This window comes from Toxotes jaculatrix, chromosome 10 (genome assembly GCF_017976425.1).
Source record: "Toxotes jaculatrix isolate fToxJac2 chromosome 10, fToxJac2.pri, whole genome shotgun sequence".
Classification (NCBI taxonomy): domain Eukaryota; kingdom Metazoa; phylum Chordata; class Actinopteri; family Toxotidae; genus Toxotes; species Toxotes jaculatrix.
Genome location: NC_054403.1, coordinates 7,762,589 through 7,775,198, shown reverse-complemented (window position 1 = coordinate 7,775,198; position 12,610 = coordinate 7,762,589). Strand labels below are relative to the sequence as shown.

At 42.1% G+C, this 12,610-nt stretch overlaps 1 protein-coding gene across 3 annotated transcripts in view; it reads left to right on the top strand.

The window, feature by feature from the left end:
- The window catches only part of psd2 (pleckstrin and Sec7 domain containing 2), a 34,854-nt gene extending 22,890 nt beyond the window's left edge, over positions 1–11,964 (top strand). The window contains exons 4-15 of one of the 3 annotated variants that reach the window (XM_041047617.1): positions 2,042–2,239; positions 2,551–2,631; positions 3,378–3,490; positions 4,407–4,465; positions 6,100–6,189; positions 6,354–6,397; positions 6,518–6,708; positions 6,837–6,907; positions 7,410–7,567; positions 7,792–7,936; positions 8,290–8,433; positions 8,892–11,964. In XM_041047617.1, the coding sequence (XP_040903551.1) occupies positions 2,042–2,239; positions 2,551–2,631; positions 3,378–3,490; positions 4,407–4,465; positions 6,100–6,189; positions 6,354–6,397; positions 6,518–6,708; positions 6,837–6,907; positions 7,410–7,567; positions 7,792–7,936; positions 8,290–8,433; positions 8,892–9,122 (1,525 nt within the window). In that variant the 3' untranslated portion in view covers positions 9,123–11,964. Of the gene's footprint in view, positions 1–2,041; positions 2,240–2,550; positions 2,632–3,377; positions 3,530–4,406; positions 4,466–6,099; positions 6,190–6,353; positions 6,398–6,517; positions 6,709–6,836; positions 6,908–7,409; positions 7,568–7,791; positions 7,937–8,289; positions 8,434–8,891 lie in introns of all 3 variants that reach the window. The other 2 variants (XM_041047615.1, XM_041047618.1) reach the window with 2 other exon arrangements.
- The last annotated feature ends 646 nt before the right edge of the window (positions 11,965–12,610 follow it).

Here is a 12,610-nt window from a genome sequence, read left to right as displayed (position 1 = left end):
CAGAACTGGACATTATTAACTGTTTGTTTTCTCCAGGGATTGACTGGGATGAATGTGTTATGGACACTGTTACGAGGATATTTAAATCAAAAATACCATTGATCAGTGTAGCATAAAAAAGTGGCATGTTTCACAAGAAAGTGAAGCAATAAAAGTCACAAAACATAATTTACACTTGTAATTAAAAACAAACCATCTGCGCTGGGCATTAAAAGTCCAATAAAAAGGCTAATTAACTTCCCACTGATTGACTCTGGTGTGTAGCAATTTTCAGAGCATGCAGTGCAGTGCAGTGCAGTGGGTACAGCTCAATATCTTAATCAAACTACCTGATAAATAAATAAGTAGGGCACTAATTAATACTCTACATTTACTCTCTCTCTTCTGTTGATGGCACTTAAACTGTTACGGGGAGTGTGAGGTTACAGTTCATCAAACTGTGTCCTTAAGTGACACTAGTCTGCAGTGATGGCCTTATCTTTCTACACCAAAGGGCCACTTCACCAATTTTAACATGAAGATTAGTATACTTGCCAGGAGAAGTACTGCTCAGCCAGTGAAAACAGCTGTATAATGCATTCAGTGGCTCCGCACTGAGTCTGAGTTTAACCCTGAAGATATCAGCAGGCTTAAACTCAGACTCGGAAACTTGAGGCTTCAAATTTACAACAGAAAGCTTGTGTTACAAACTATGAGCTCAGGATTTAAAAGATGTTGGCATTTTCTAGTGAGGTAGGGTCATAACAAAAGATGGCCAAGAGTTATGGGAAATGTAGGCTCCAGTATTTTTTTGAGGTGTGACCCATACTAGGAACTAAAAGTGAGAACACGTCAGCCTCTGCTGCTTCAGTTTTTTTCACCTGTCTCTTTTTAGTCCCCCAATTTAGTGAAGATCCATTTTCTAAATCGCTGCAGTACCACTTCAAGTCAGCATTATTCTCACTCAGTAATATTGCAAGTGGATACAAATGATTTTCTGCTGGTGTTAAAAAGTGCTTTTAAACAAAATGTATAGCAGCTAGTGAAAATCTAGTCAAGCAGAAAAGAGCCTGAATGGAAGCTGTTTTCATAATCATCACAAATAGCTTTTACTTAAGTGTATTTAAACAGCTTATTTAATGTATTTCAGCTTGAGTCATTGCTATGAGAACTGTCATACCGTCAAAGTGAGGCATTATAACTTCAAACAAGGCATGAAGTGTTCGAGAACATCTGTCATTTATGCAGACTGTGCAAGTCATTACTTGGTAATGGAAGCTGCGTGTTCACTCTCGTGTCTTCAACTCTCTGGCAACTTAGTTTATTTTTTTTCTCAACCCTGACTACTCCTGTGGGGTGAATACATTCAGTCTTCTAGAGAAACACCCTTCTTCATACTCACACAGATACACCCATTCACAGCTGGGACAGACTGTCTAGTGATAGACAGTGAGCATGAGATGGACAGTTTACAGGCTCTGTTGAGGATTGGCTGCTTTGCTCAGGGGCAAATGTATGGAGCGTATGAGGCCAGAGAGAGAGGATTACCTGCTCACTATCTCTTTAGGGACCTTAAAAATGAAAAACTCACTTTTCTAACTAACTTCTCAGCGACATTTATCTGAAGTAGGAGAAGAGCAGAATGAAGCTATTAGTTTTTATTTCACAGTACTTTGATTCAAATTATGTTAGAGGTTAACAGTCTGAGATTAGTGGAGCTTTTTAGAAGAGATTGGGGCAGGTGAAATCTGCTGCAGCTTTATAATCAGCCTTCAGATCCACTGCATTAAAGTAGGACATTAAGTGACAGTGAAAGTGGGTCAGTGTCAAAACAAGTCGTTTAAACCTCATTTGACTTTTGTTTGTGTGTATGTGAACATATGTTTATGTAATTGAGTTTCATGCTCAGCAGTTCGGTTTCCTCTGTCTAGTTTTTAGTGAGTGGGCGAGCGACTACAGACATGTGCTCCATTCATTAATGTGGGCACCTGCTTGTGTGTGTGTGTATGTGTGTTTGTATGTTTGTGTGCACATGTGCGTGTGCGTATGTTCCCCTCCCCAGCGATGCCAACCTCACAGACGTGCTGTCTGACTCAGAGGAGTGTGATTTGGGCAGTCTGGAGCGTTTGGAGCGCGGCAGCACCGACACTCTGGCCAATGGCTGCCGAGCCGACTGTGAGGCCGCCAAGAGGCTGGCCAAGCGCCTCTATCACCTCGAGGGCTTCAAACGCTGTGATGTGGCCAGACACCTGGGCAAGAAGTGAGCAAGCACACACACACACGCTGCTAATGGAACGATAATTCACCTGAAACAGGAAAACGTGTTTACATTGTTCATGTATGACACACAAAGACAATAGGTATGCATTGATCCCATGTACACTGACAGATGATTGATGTATAAGCACACGGTCAGCATATGGTTGAACTATGAAGAGAAAAGCATTCTCTAATACCACGGTGTCAAGAAAACATTTATGTAACACATTCATTCCTCCTCAGTGCCACGTTGATGTGCTGATGCTCTCTTTCTGTCTCTCTCTCTCTCTCTCTCTCTCTCTCTCCTTGCAGTAACGAGTTCAGCCAGCTGGTGGCATCAGAGTACCTGAGTTTCTTTGATTTCTCCGGCCTGTCGTTGGATCGAGCCCTGAGGTAATGCACAGTCAGCACTTGGAAGCGATGAGTGTGTGATGTAGACATCCATACACATGCGTGCGTATGAGCGCACTTCACTTTCCCTCTTCACAAGGAATTAACTTTGTGCTAATCAAGCTGTCGTGGTGAGCACAGTTAGCCAGTGTAGCTGACAGCTGCGGAGTAAATCACTGCCTTGTACCTGACATGTTGCTGTCTCAAACTGCTGCCTTCAGTGCAGGCTCCTCAGCTAAGGCTGGGCTTGATTAGCATGCTGTTGTTGAAAAGTAACATCTAGCATACTTAAGGTCCTGCATGTATTTGGGTATTGTTTTAATCTTACGTTTTGTTACTGTTTAGACGGTTGTACGTCTAAACAGTGTAATGAAGTTACTGTAGTTTCCTGCATTAATCTGACTGCAGATGAACTCTTTCAATCAGTGTTTGTTTCTTCAACTTAATTTTAAAATTGGTAGAGGGAGTTTTAATGTTCCTGAAGATTCTTTGTTGATTATTCAATTAACAGTTTAGTCTGTGAAATGTTATAAAAATGAAAAAAATGTGAAAAACCACAGTTTCTAAGAATCCAAGGTCACATATTCACATGTCACATGTCACACAAAAAGCTGTCCAACACAGCTGTTAGATGCATTCCTCCACAAATCCTGTTTTGCTGCCAGATTAAATCGTATGTTTTTCAGAGATGCATTACTGGGAGACATTCGATCACCCGTTGACCTTTTGGTGTTGTTTATGTGTGACAGGAACTTCTTAAAGGCTTTTCCACTGATGGGAGAGACCCAGGAGAGAGAGAGGGTCCTGGTCCATTTCTCCAGACGCTTCTGCCACTGCAACCCACAGACACTCACCTCTGAAGGTCAGAGCCGTGAGGGTGGTGATGGTGATCACAAAGATGGTAAAGAGGCACAACATTATAAAGTTGTAACAGTTGTATAAAGTTACACCATATGCTATCTATGTTGCAATGCTAAACTTGAAGCTATACCTTAAAATGTAACTGATAGAAATGCAAATGCTGAATCACTTCAAATTACAGCACCAGCTTTAGTTTTAGCGTGTAGGGTGTTAGTGATGACACAGACTTCATGTTCAGTGTTTCCTCCAGGATATTTTTCAGCTTGCGTTCATGAGTGCACAACGCTGGACCCATATTTATGTGCGCTGGTTAACTAATAGCTTAAAAAGACCTTAGAATCATTATAGTTAGGGTTGTTCATGTCCGCCTTGTCATGTGTGTTAATTTACCAAGCTTGTGAAACTGAACAGCCCTGGAGGCTCAGATGGCCGGACTTCCTGCTACTTTAAGAAGCTACATTAGTTAAGTTAGCTAAGTAAAAGGTGTTCGGACAGGTACGTAGCTCTACCTCGTTGCCATTTGCCGCTACTGCCTAGTGATTCGACCAGCTGCAGCACACACACTCGCTCATGTTGAACTGCTAAACGGTGTCATCAACTGTGCGTGTCTGTATTTGTTTGTGAGTGTGTGTAGTGTGGTCTTCTTTGTTTAATGAAAGCCCCCGGCAGCTGTGTTGTACCTTTAGTTGTGAATATGTGAAATATGTACATGAAATTTCATGCTGAATACTTTTAGGGGAAACACTGATGTTCTATGCAGCTCTGCAGATGTGTGTGTGTGTGTGATTTGTGTCTGTATTTACCATAAAGGAATGTGTGGTATTGCAGTCCTGTGAATATGTGTGTGTGTGTGTGTCTGTGTAGAGGAGCAGTATGACATTTAGCTGACCTCAGCCATGTGTATTGTCCTGTTGCAGATGGAGCCCACACATTGACCTGCGCTCTCATGCTGCTCAACACCGATCTACACGGACATGTACGTACTGAGGTTCTTAATCTTACTGATGCAGCAGGATTCCCAGTCCTGTAATCTTCCTGCAAAACAACGTATAAACACAGTTCTTCGTCAGAAATGGCATGTCTCCATTCACACCTTCTTTTCTGTATATATTCCCTGTTCTTTCCCGGCCTTTCTGTCTACCCTTCTCTCTCTCTCTCTCTCTCTCTCTCTTTCTCTCTCTCTCTCTCTCTCTCTCTCTCTCTCTCTCTCTCCCCCCCATCCACGCCCTACTTTCTGACCTGTTTCTGTCTCTCCTCTCCTCGAATAGTCTCATCTGTTCACTTTTAAACTGGAGCACTGTGGTGTGGGCAACATAACACTTCAGTATCATAGGTCATGTGCTTTTGCTCTTCCTCAACCCTCCTGCTCAACTCGACTGAGTCCCTGCTAATAGTACTTCTAGTGAATGTCCCTCCTCTAACTAATATCCTTCTCTCTTTTCAATTTCCTTTTCCTCCTTTTCATATCCTTCCCCCGCTAACCAAATCTGGTCCCCTGGTCTGTCTCTGCCCCTGCAGGTGGTAAGTATGCTTATAGTACTAACACTGTCCTCGTGGACATCTGTTTCTCCGCTTGTCAACTAATAGTACTTTTAAAATTGATGTCATAATATAGGATAAACCTGAATTAATTTTCAACCATTCAGTGTCACATATATTTTGGTTTTTAAATATTGTTTAATGGTGGGTAGCTGAGTCAGCTGATATTATTCTAATTAAAATTAAATTAATTATTGGAATCTAAATAAAAGTTAAAATGAAAACAAAGTGATCATCATTTTATGATGAGTTATTTTACTCCTTTACAACATGAGGCTTTGATACAATAAGAGTACACTGTCCTTCAACCTCTGCTTGAAAGTATAAATTCATTTGTATAACTGCATAGTTGAGGCTGAGGCTGTGAACTACATCATGTCACCTGTTTGTGGTGATAAAGCGGATGTTATGAATAAATGGAGCATAAAACATCTTGTGATGCATGTTAAATCCATCCTGATTGTTTTTGTTCTCGTCCTAGAAAAGAGAACATGGTTGTCTTCTCTGTTTTGTGGCCTTCTCAGTAAAAAGAGAATAAAAAGCCACACACACAAAAAAAAACAAAAACAAAATTGTAACAGCATTGAGTCAAAACAATTTGTTACACATCTGTATTTGTTTATGTTACACAGCTGACTCATGCAGAAAGAGGCAGTAATAAATAAACTACTTGTTCGTTTTCATCCTCTAATGATGTATTATAGAGATTACAACACATTGAAAGGTGTGGTTGGCCTCTACTCACTCACTCTCACACTTGAGGTAGAACCTCACTCACCACAGCTAATAGTAGACCTCCAGCAACATAACAGCGCCACTCAGTGGATGGTTGCAAAACTGCATCCATGTTAGAGCAGACAAGTGGGTTAAAATCATCAACTGCTTGTGAATCTGTCAACCTCTGTGAATACTGAGCCAAGCAAAATCAATCAATCTGGCTCCACACACACACATACAATAAAATCAAGGCTAAACGTTTTAATATGGGTGAAATTTCATCTTAAACTCGAACTGATTGTTTAATTTATTTATTTCTGTCTGTGTCTGTGTGTTGGTTTGTCCTCTCCTCAGAACATTGGAAAGAAGATGTCTTGTCAGCAGTTTATCAGTAATCTAGATGGCCTCAACAATGGCAAAGACTTTCCCAAAGACTTATTAAAGGTACTGATCTCTTCCTGAGAGCGTACAGCTGGAGCAAAATCTGTCACCTTGAACTTTGTGTTTTTTTTCCTCAGCCATAGAATGAAGTTTGTCTTTACATAGTCAAAAAAAAAGAAAAGAAATAAAATTCACAGTTTCTCTCCTTTTTTTTCTTGCCCACACAGGTCTTGTATAACTCTATCAAGAACGAGAAGCTGGAGTGGGCAGTGTGAGTATGCATTTTCTTTATCAAAAGGAAAAATATTTGAGGTATGCAAGGTTTTAGAAGTGAGTACCCTTGAATACGTGCTACTTAGGTTTATCTGAATGGGTATTTGTGTGTTTGCAGTGAGGAGGAGGAGCTGAGGAAGAGTCTGTCAGAGCTGGTGGAGGAGCAATGTGAGGGCGGGAGTAAACGTGTTGCCAGGGTAACGGATGGCAGTAACCCTTTCATCGCAATTCCTATTCTCTTAAATGCCGTCACCTACAAACACGGAGTGCTGACCCGCAAGAGCCATGCCGACATGGACGGCAAACGCAGTGAGTTTGTGTACAAACACACTCACATCCACATGGTTGACTTTAGTCTCCAAATTCCCAATAAAGTTGTTGTTAAAAAAATAAATATACAGAAAAGTTTTTTCTCTTCGCTTTTTCCTCTGTCCCAGCCCCGAGGGGTCGTCGCGGTTGGAAGAAGTTCTATGCGGTTCTGAAGGGGATGATCTTGTATCTCCAGAAGGTACCGCATCTCGTCCTCTGCTCTGTTACCATAGAAACACACATCCACCACCGCAGTGACAGCAGTGGTGGATGCTGCTAGCTGCTCTGCTCTGTATTTATGTGTGTGCGTGTGTGTGTGTGTGTGGGTGCATGTGTGTGTGTGTGCGTGCATGTCTGTGTTTGAGAGGGAGTGAGATATAGAGAGCATTAAGAGAGGAAATGAGGCATGCTTGCTCTAGTGTGTGTTTGTCTCCCCCTCCTGGAAGGAAGCCTGTACTGACCACATGCTAGGTTGTGAAGTGTTCAACCTGTATTAAATGAATTAACTTCTATTTCTGTGTCCAGCACTACAACATTTTTACTTTACATTTTTTATTAACCTGAATTCAGACATTTGTAGGTACACTCCAAATAAAAGCCAGTCTTCTAAATAAAAACTGAATCATTACATGTGCAGGTTCCAAAATGTATGACCTACAGCTGTTTTCTTGTTATATATTTTTTTTTTATTGCTCACCTAGGATGAGTACAAGCCCGACGCTGACATTTCAGAGGTGGACCTGAAAAATGCAGTGCGGATCCACCACGCTTTAGCCACTCGTGCCACCGACTACAGCAAGAGAGCCAATGTACTGAAGCTCAAAACCTCAGACTGGCGAGTCTATCTGCTGCAAGCCCCGTGAGTGGCTCCGGTCCATCACACTGAAAAATATTACAACTCAGAGTTGTAGGACTATAGACAGATACTTCTGAATATCACTACCACACAATGTCCAGAACCTGTGTGAGTGCGGCAAAACTACAGGAAAAAGAAACTGCACTCAAGTGATTGCCATCCTCTGATCTCAGCTCCTCCGTTTACCTGCCTCTCATTCTTCTCTCCCTCTCCCCCTCTCCCTCCAGGAGTGAGGAGGAGATGATGTCTTGGATCTTCCGAATAAACCTGGTGGCGGCGCTGTTCTCAGCCCCGGCCTTCCCCGCTGCCATCGGTTCCATGAAGAAATTCTGTCGGCCCATCCTGCCATCCTCATCCACCAGGCTCAACCAGGTTCACACACACGCACACACACACACACACACATACACAACACACACACACACAGACAAATGAGGATTTACATTAGGACTAAGAGCAGCTATCACACTCTTCTTGTTTATATTTTGCTGGCCTCGAGAACTATATTATTATCAATACTACAATCAATATCTAATTACAAATTATGTTTTGGATTGTGTGTCTCCCCGGCATAGAGTATATCACAGCAGCATGCACATTCCCTCTGCATTAAAAGCCTCTACGCAGTACGACCTCGAATTTTACATATTCTATTTGTGTCTGCTCGTATCTGATTGGCTGTTTTGGTGGTCTTCCGGTTTTTGTCGGTGCTGTGATTGGTGCAGGAGGAGCAGCTGCTGAGTCACGAGAGCAAGCTGAAGCAGATGAGCCTGGAGCTGGAGGAGCACCGGAAAAACCCGCCCTCAGTCGACCCCAAAAGCCGCGAGTGGGAGGAGTACCGGCTCAAAGAGCACTACCTAACGTACGAGGTACAAGCTTTGAACACATTTTTATGTTCTTTTTATTTATTTTTTTTTAAGCAGAAATCAGCTAAGAGACCAGGAATCATGACCAGTGGCCTGTGTACGCTGTTTTCTCTTCATATATGTTCTTTTGTACACGCATATATTCTGTTTTAGTATTATTTTCTTAAACTAGATGTGTAGAAATGTAGAAAAATTAGATTTAAAATCTAGTGTGAAACTTAAAATCACATGAATGTGAACATTTCATTATTCGCAGCATCATAATAGATGCGCCTTATGTTTTTAAGTCTCTGAAACTGTCAGTCTTTATATAAATACCTCAGTTAAACAAAGTATATAACAGCATATTAACCAGTTCAGATCAGGCCACTGCTCTCCTTGTTCTGACTCTTGATTCACCTTCTTTTAGTCTTTTTGTCTCAACACCCCCATTTCTGCCTTGTCTGTCCCTCTCTGAGCAGAAGACCAGGTATGAGACGTACATCAGCCTCCTGCAGGCCAAAATCCGTGCTGAGACGGACGACCTTGAGAAGATTGAGGCGAGCGTGATGGGTGGCCTGATAATGGAGGGAGGACTGGCCGGCCGCGAGTGCCACCTCCGCAAGACACAGTCCTCCCCGTCCATCAGCCAGGCTCACGGCGGGCTGAACGGGAGGGCCGCTGAATGCACTGCCCCAGGACAGAGGAGCTGAGGGGAGGGCCAGACACCACAGCCCACAAAGCAACATCCCTCCTAGCCAAACTAGCTTAATCCTCCAACTCCTTACTGGGTTTTTTTTTTTTTTTTTGTTAGTGTTTTGTGTTTTGGGCTCCTCCATTCCTCCTGTTGTACTTACAGTAAGAGACTAGGCAGCAACAGGAGAAATGTTCATCACTATCCTTCCCAGAATTTATCATCCCTGGTGATAAGTTTCTGTCCTTGAGCAATAGATGAAAAGGATGAAGAGCCCGCCCTTGATACCCAAACCTCAGTTCTTTGAACTTTTATTATTGCACATTAAAATGATCATAACTGTGATCACGACATCATCAGTATTATTTTGAAAACTCAGAGCAATGCAGTTGTCTTTAGTTGAAAATTGTTTTGAGTTACGAAGTTACGAAGTTTGAGTAACTTATAATGTATTAGTTTAAGGCCAGAAAGAGAACAAAGAAAGAGACACAGGCTGCTTTGCCTTTGTCCTCTCTGTCCTGTCTTTGCCGGACAGCGACTGAGGTGGACACGGTGGAGATGGTACTACTGTAGCATTATGGCCTATTTTTTTATTTTTTATTTTTTTCCACTCACACGAACACACCCAGCCGCTCACAGGCATGTGTATGGACCTACAGTGTGGATGGAGTTTGAAGATACAACATATCTGTCCTGGAGTTACAGAAACTCTCAACAGAACTTCTCAGAAGGATCAAGTCCCTGCCATGTATAGCATATTTATTTATTTATTTAATTATCCTGTATTCGCCCCAGGGAGGCTTTACCCAGAGTGGACATGCTCTTTTTCAGCAATTTCCTTCTTGACATTCATACAGTTACACATATTGTATTCCCATGCATAAAGGAGCTGCCAAGTGGAACCATGGTTTTAACTGTTAACTGAGCTGCTCCGCCAGAGAAACTGGAGGTTGAGTGCCTTACTCAAGGGCACCTCAACACTAGCTGTTGAGGGATTTTGAGAGTGTTTAACACTCACTCGTCAGAGAGATCACAAGTCTGCGTCTGTGAATTTTGAGCTGCCGCTTCTCCAAATACTGACATGTATTCAATTATTCTGTTCGTTTTTAACAGCTAAAACAAAAACAAAAAAAACAACAACAAAAAAAACAAGGATAACAGTATGTGACTGAATGAAAGCACTGTGCCATTTATCCCACAAACTACTCTTCTTGTGTCATGACAGAGTGCGCTGCGCTGATAGAGCTGAATCGTAACAGTATATGGTTGGATGTGAGGTTTCTGAAGATTGAAATGAAGGGCAGAACAGGAAGGTGTGGGTGGGAGGTATACAGGATGAGTGGGTCAGCTGGTATGCATGTGTGCACATGCATTTGTGTGTGTGTGACTGTGTGCGTGCAGCAGTATGCTTTTTAAAGTGGTTCCAGTTGAGATGTAGAAGCTGTAGGCAACAGGAAGAAGTAAATATAGCAGGGTCATGTCTTTGTATGAAGAATTTATTGAGCATGTTTGGTGAGAAACAATCCAATGGCCTTCTGCTGAATAAGACTGCCATCACAATCAGGCCTGGATCTCTCAAAGGCATCATCAGCATCAGCTCTACATTCACCTCTTAAACAGAAAGTCTAACTGATCCCTTCTCTCCTTTAAAACATGTTACATGGACCTATTATAGCTTGTCTGGCCTTGTGTTGGGCTTTTACCAGTGCTAGTGTATTCCTTGTGCTGCAGTCATTCCCATCAAATGGAGATGTTTTTGGGAAACCAGGCCCTGGCCAATCTTAGACAGAGACTGGCTGATTGGACAGTGTAGCAGCAGGACTGCTCAGGCTTAGTGTACTAAAGTCAAGAAACCTGTCAGCGTAGTGGAAAGGAGAGGGGAGCAGCAGCAAAACAACTGCACCAGCAGAGTAGCCATCAAAACACCCTCCACATGGTGGAGGAGGAGGAGGGGAGACTTGTTTTCTAAGAAGAAGAGACTGGTTTGGTTTTCTAAGTAAGACCGTCTCTGCCAGCCAAGAACAGGTAACACGGACATCCAGCACACATTTTTCCAAACAGAGGAACACAATATATTAAGCCTGTTTATCATGGAAGGAGGACTTGTGTAATGTTCTGAGGAAATGGGGATGTGGTGGGAGGGGTGGTGGTACTGCTATTTGTGAGCACCTTAATTGATCCTTACCTGCCCAAACACACACACACACGCACACACACACAACTTTCCTCTTTCTACATAATTTGCTTATGACACAACTGTAGATCAGTGAGCTTAGTGACCCCCCTCACTCAGCCTCAGTGTGGCTCAGAAGCATGTTGACATAAGCGGAGCTGCGGATCGACAGTAAGAATAATCATATCTTCGGCTCTGGGCACAGCGCTTCTGCTGCTTCGTACTGTATGTCAATAGTGACTGATGGGATCTGAGATCCTTTTGAGACTTGGCTGGGAACCTGGAATCACAGCTGGAATCCTGGAACTGGATCCTTGTACAGACCAAAATGCTGAAACAGAGCTGAGTTTTGAGAGAGGAAGTACCATTTTATAAAGCTGTATTGATAGGATAAAACTGCTTTCTTACAGGGAGACTTCCCCTTATAGTCACTTTGGCTGTTGTGCTAACCATAGTTTCCCAATGTCCTAGGGTAGGCCTGTGCTGTAATATAGGATTGTGACAAAAAAAAAAAAATTGTTGATTGTTATGTTTTATTTAAAAAATGACAACTTCGGCACTTTGATGTCAGCAATGGATCTTTTTGTTTGTATATCTGAACTGTTTTTTGACAGGATGCTCATACTATGTAAAGGACATATTTACTGAATATTTAGTCTGTGCTTCATAAAGTAAGCTTTTATACAGATGACTGTGGTTGTGATTTATTAAGAATGTCAACTAAAAAAAATCTGGGTGTCAATGACATCTCTGATAATGTGTAGATTATATTGTTCTTATATAGTTCACCTTTACCGTATGTAAGCCAGCAGGCAGCTGCAATCCAAGCCAGGAAGCAGGATTCGCAAAACAGGTCTTTTATGATAACTGATCATCAACTATATTAACTCCTAAATACTGCATGAGGGTCTGCTCTGTGACACATTATACAAAACTCTACATGTTGTGATATTATACCAGACTCCTAAAGTGCTATAAATATATATTTATTGGTATAGCATTCGTTTATTTTGCAAAACAGTGGATTGAGCAGCATTATAGTGTAACACAGGGCTGTTTTATTGCCCCATTGATCAAATCTAAATTTTAAAGGCACTGCCTGCTCTACCACTGAAATCTTGCCCTCAGGTGTCTTCCAGTGTTTCCCCTGCATCAGTAAACGTTGCAGAAGTTGAGCAACTGCATCTGAGAAATGCTGATTGCGTTTGTAAACTTATGTCATGATACTGACTGCTGATGCATCCCACAGCCTCACAGTAGACATGGTTATCTGTGAGCTGTTTTGACTGTGAAACGATAAATATATAATTATTTAAAACCAAAACACTGGAGCT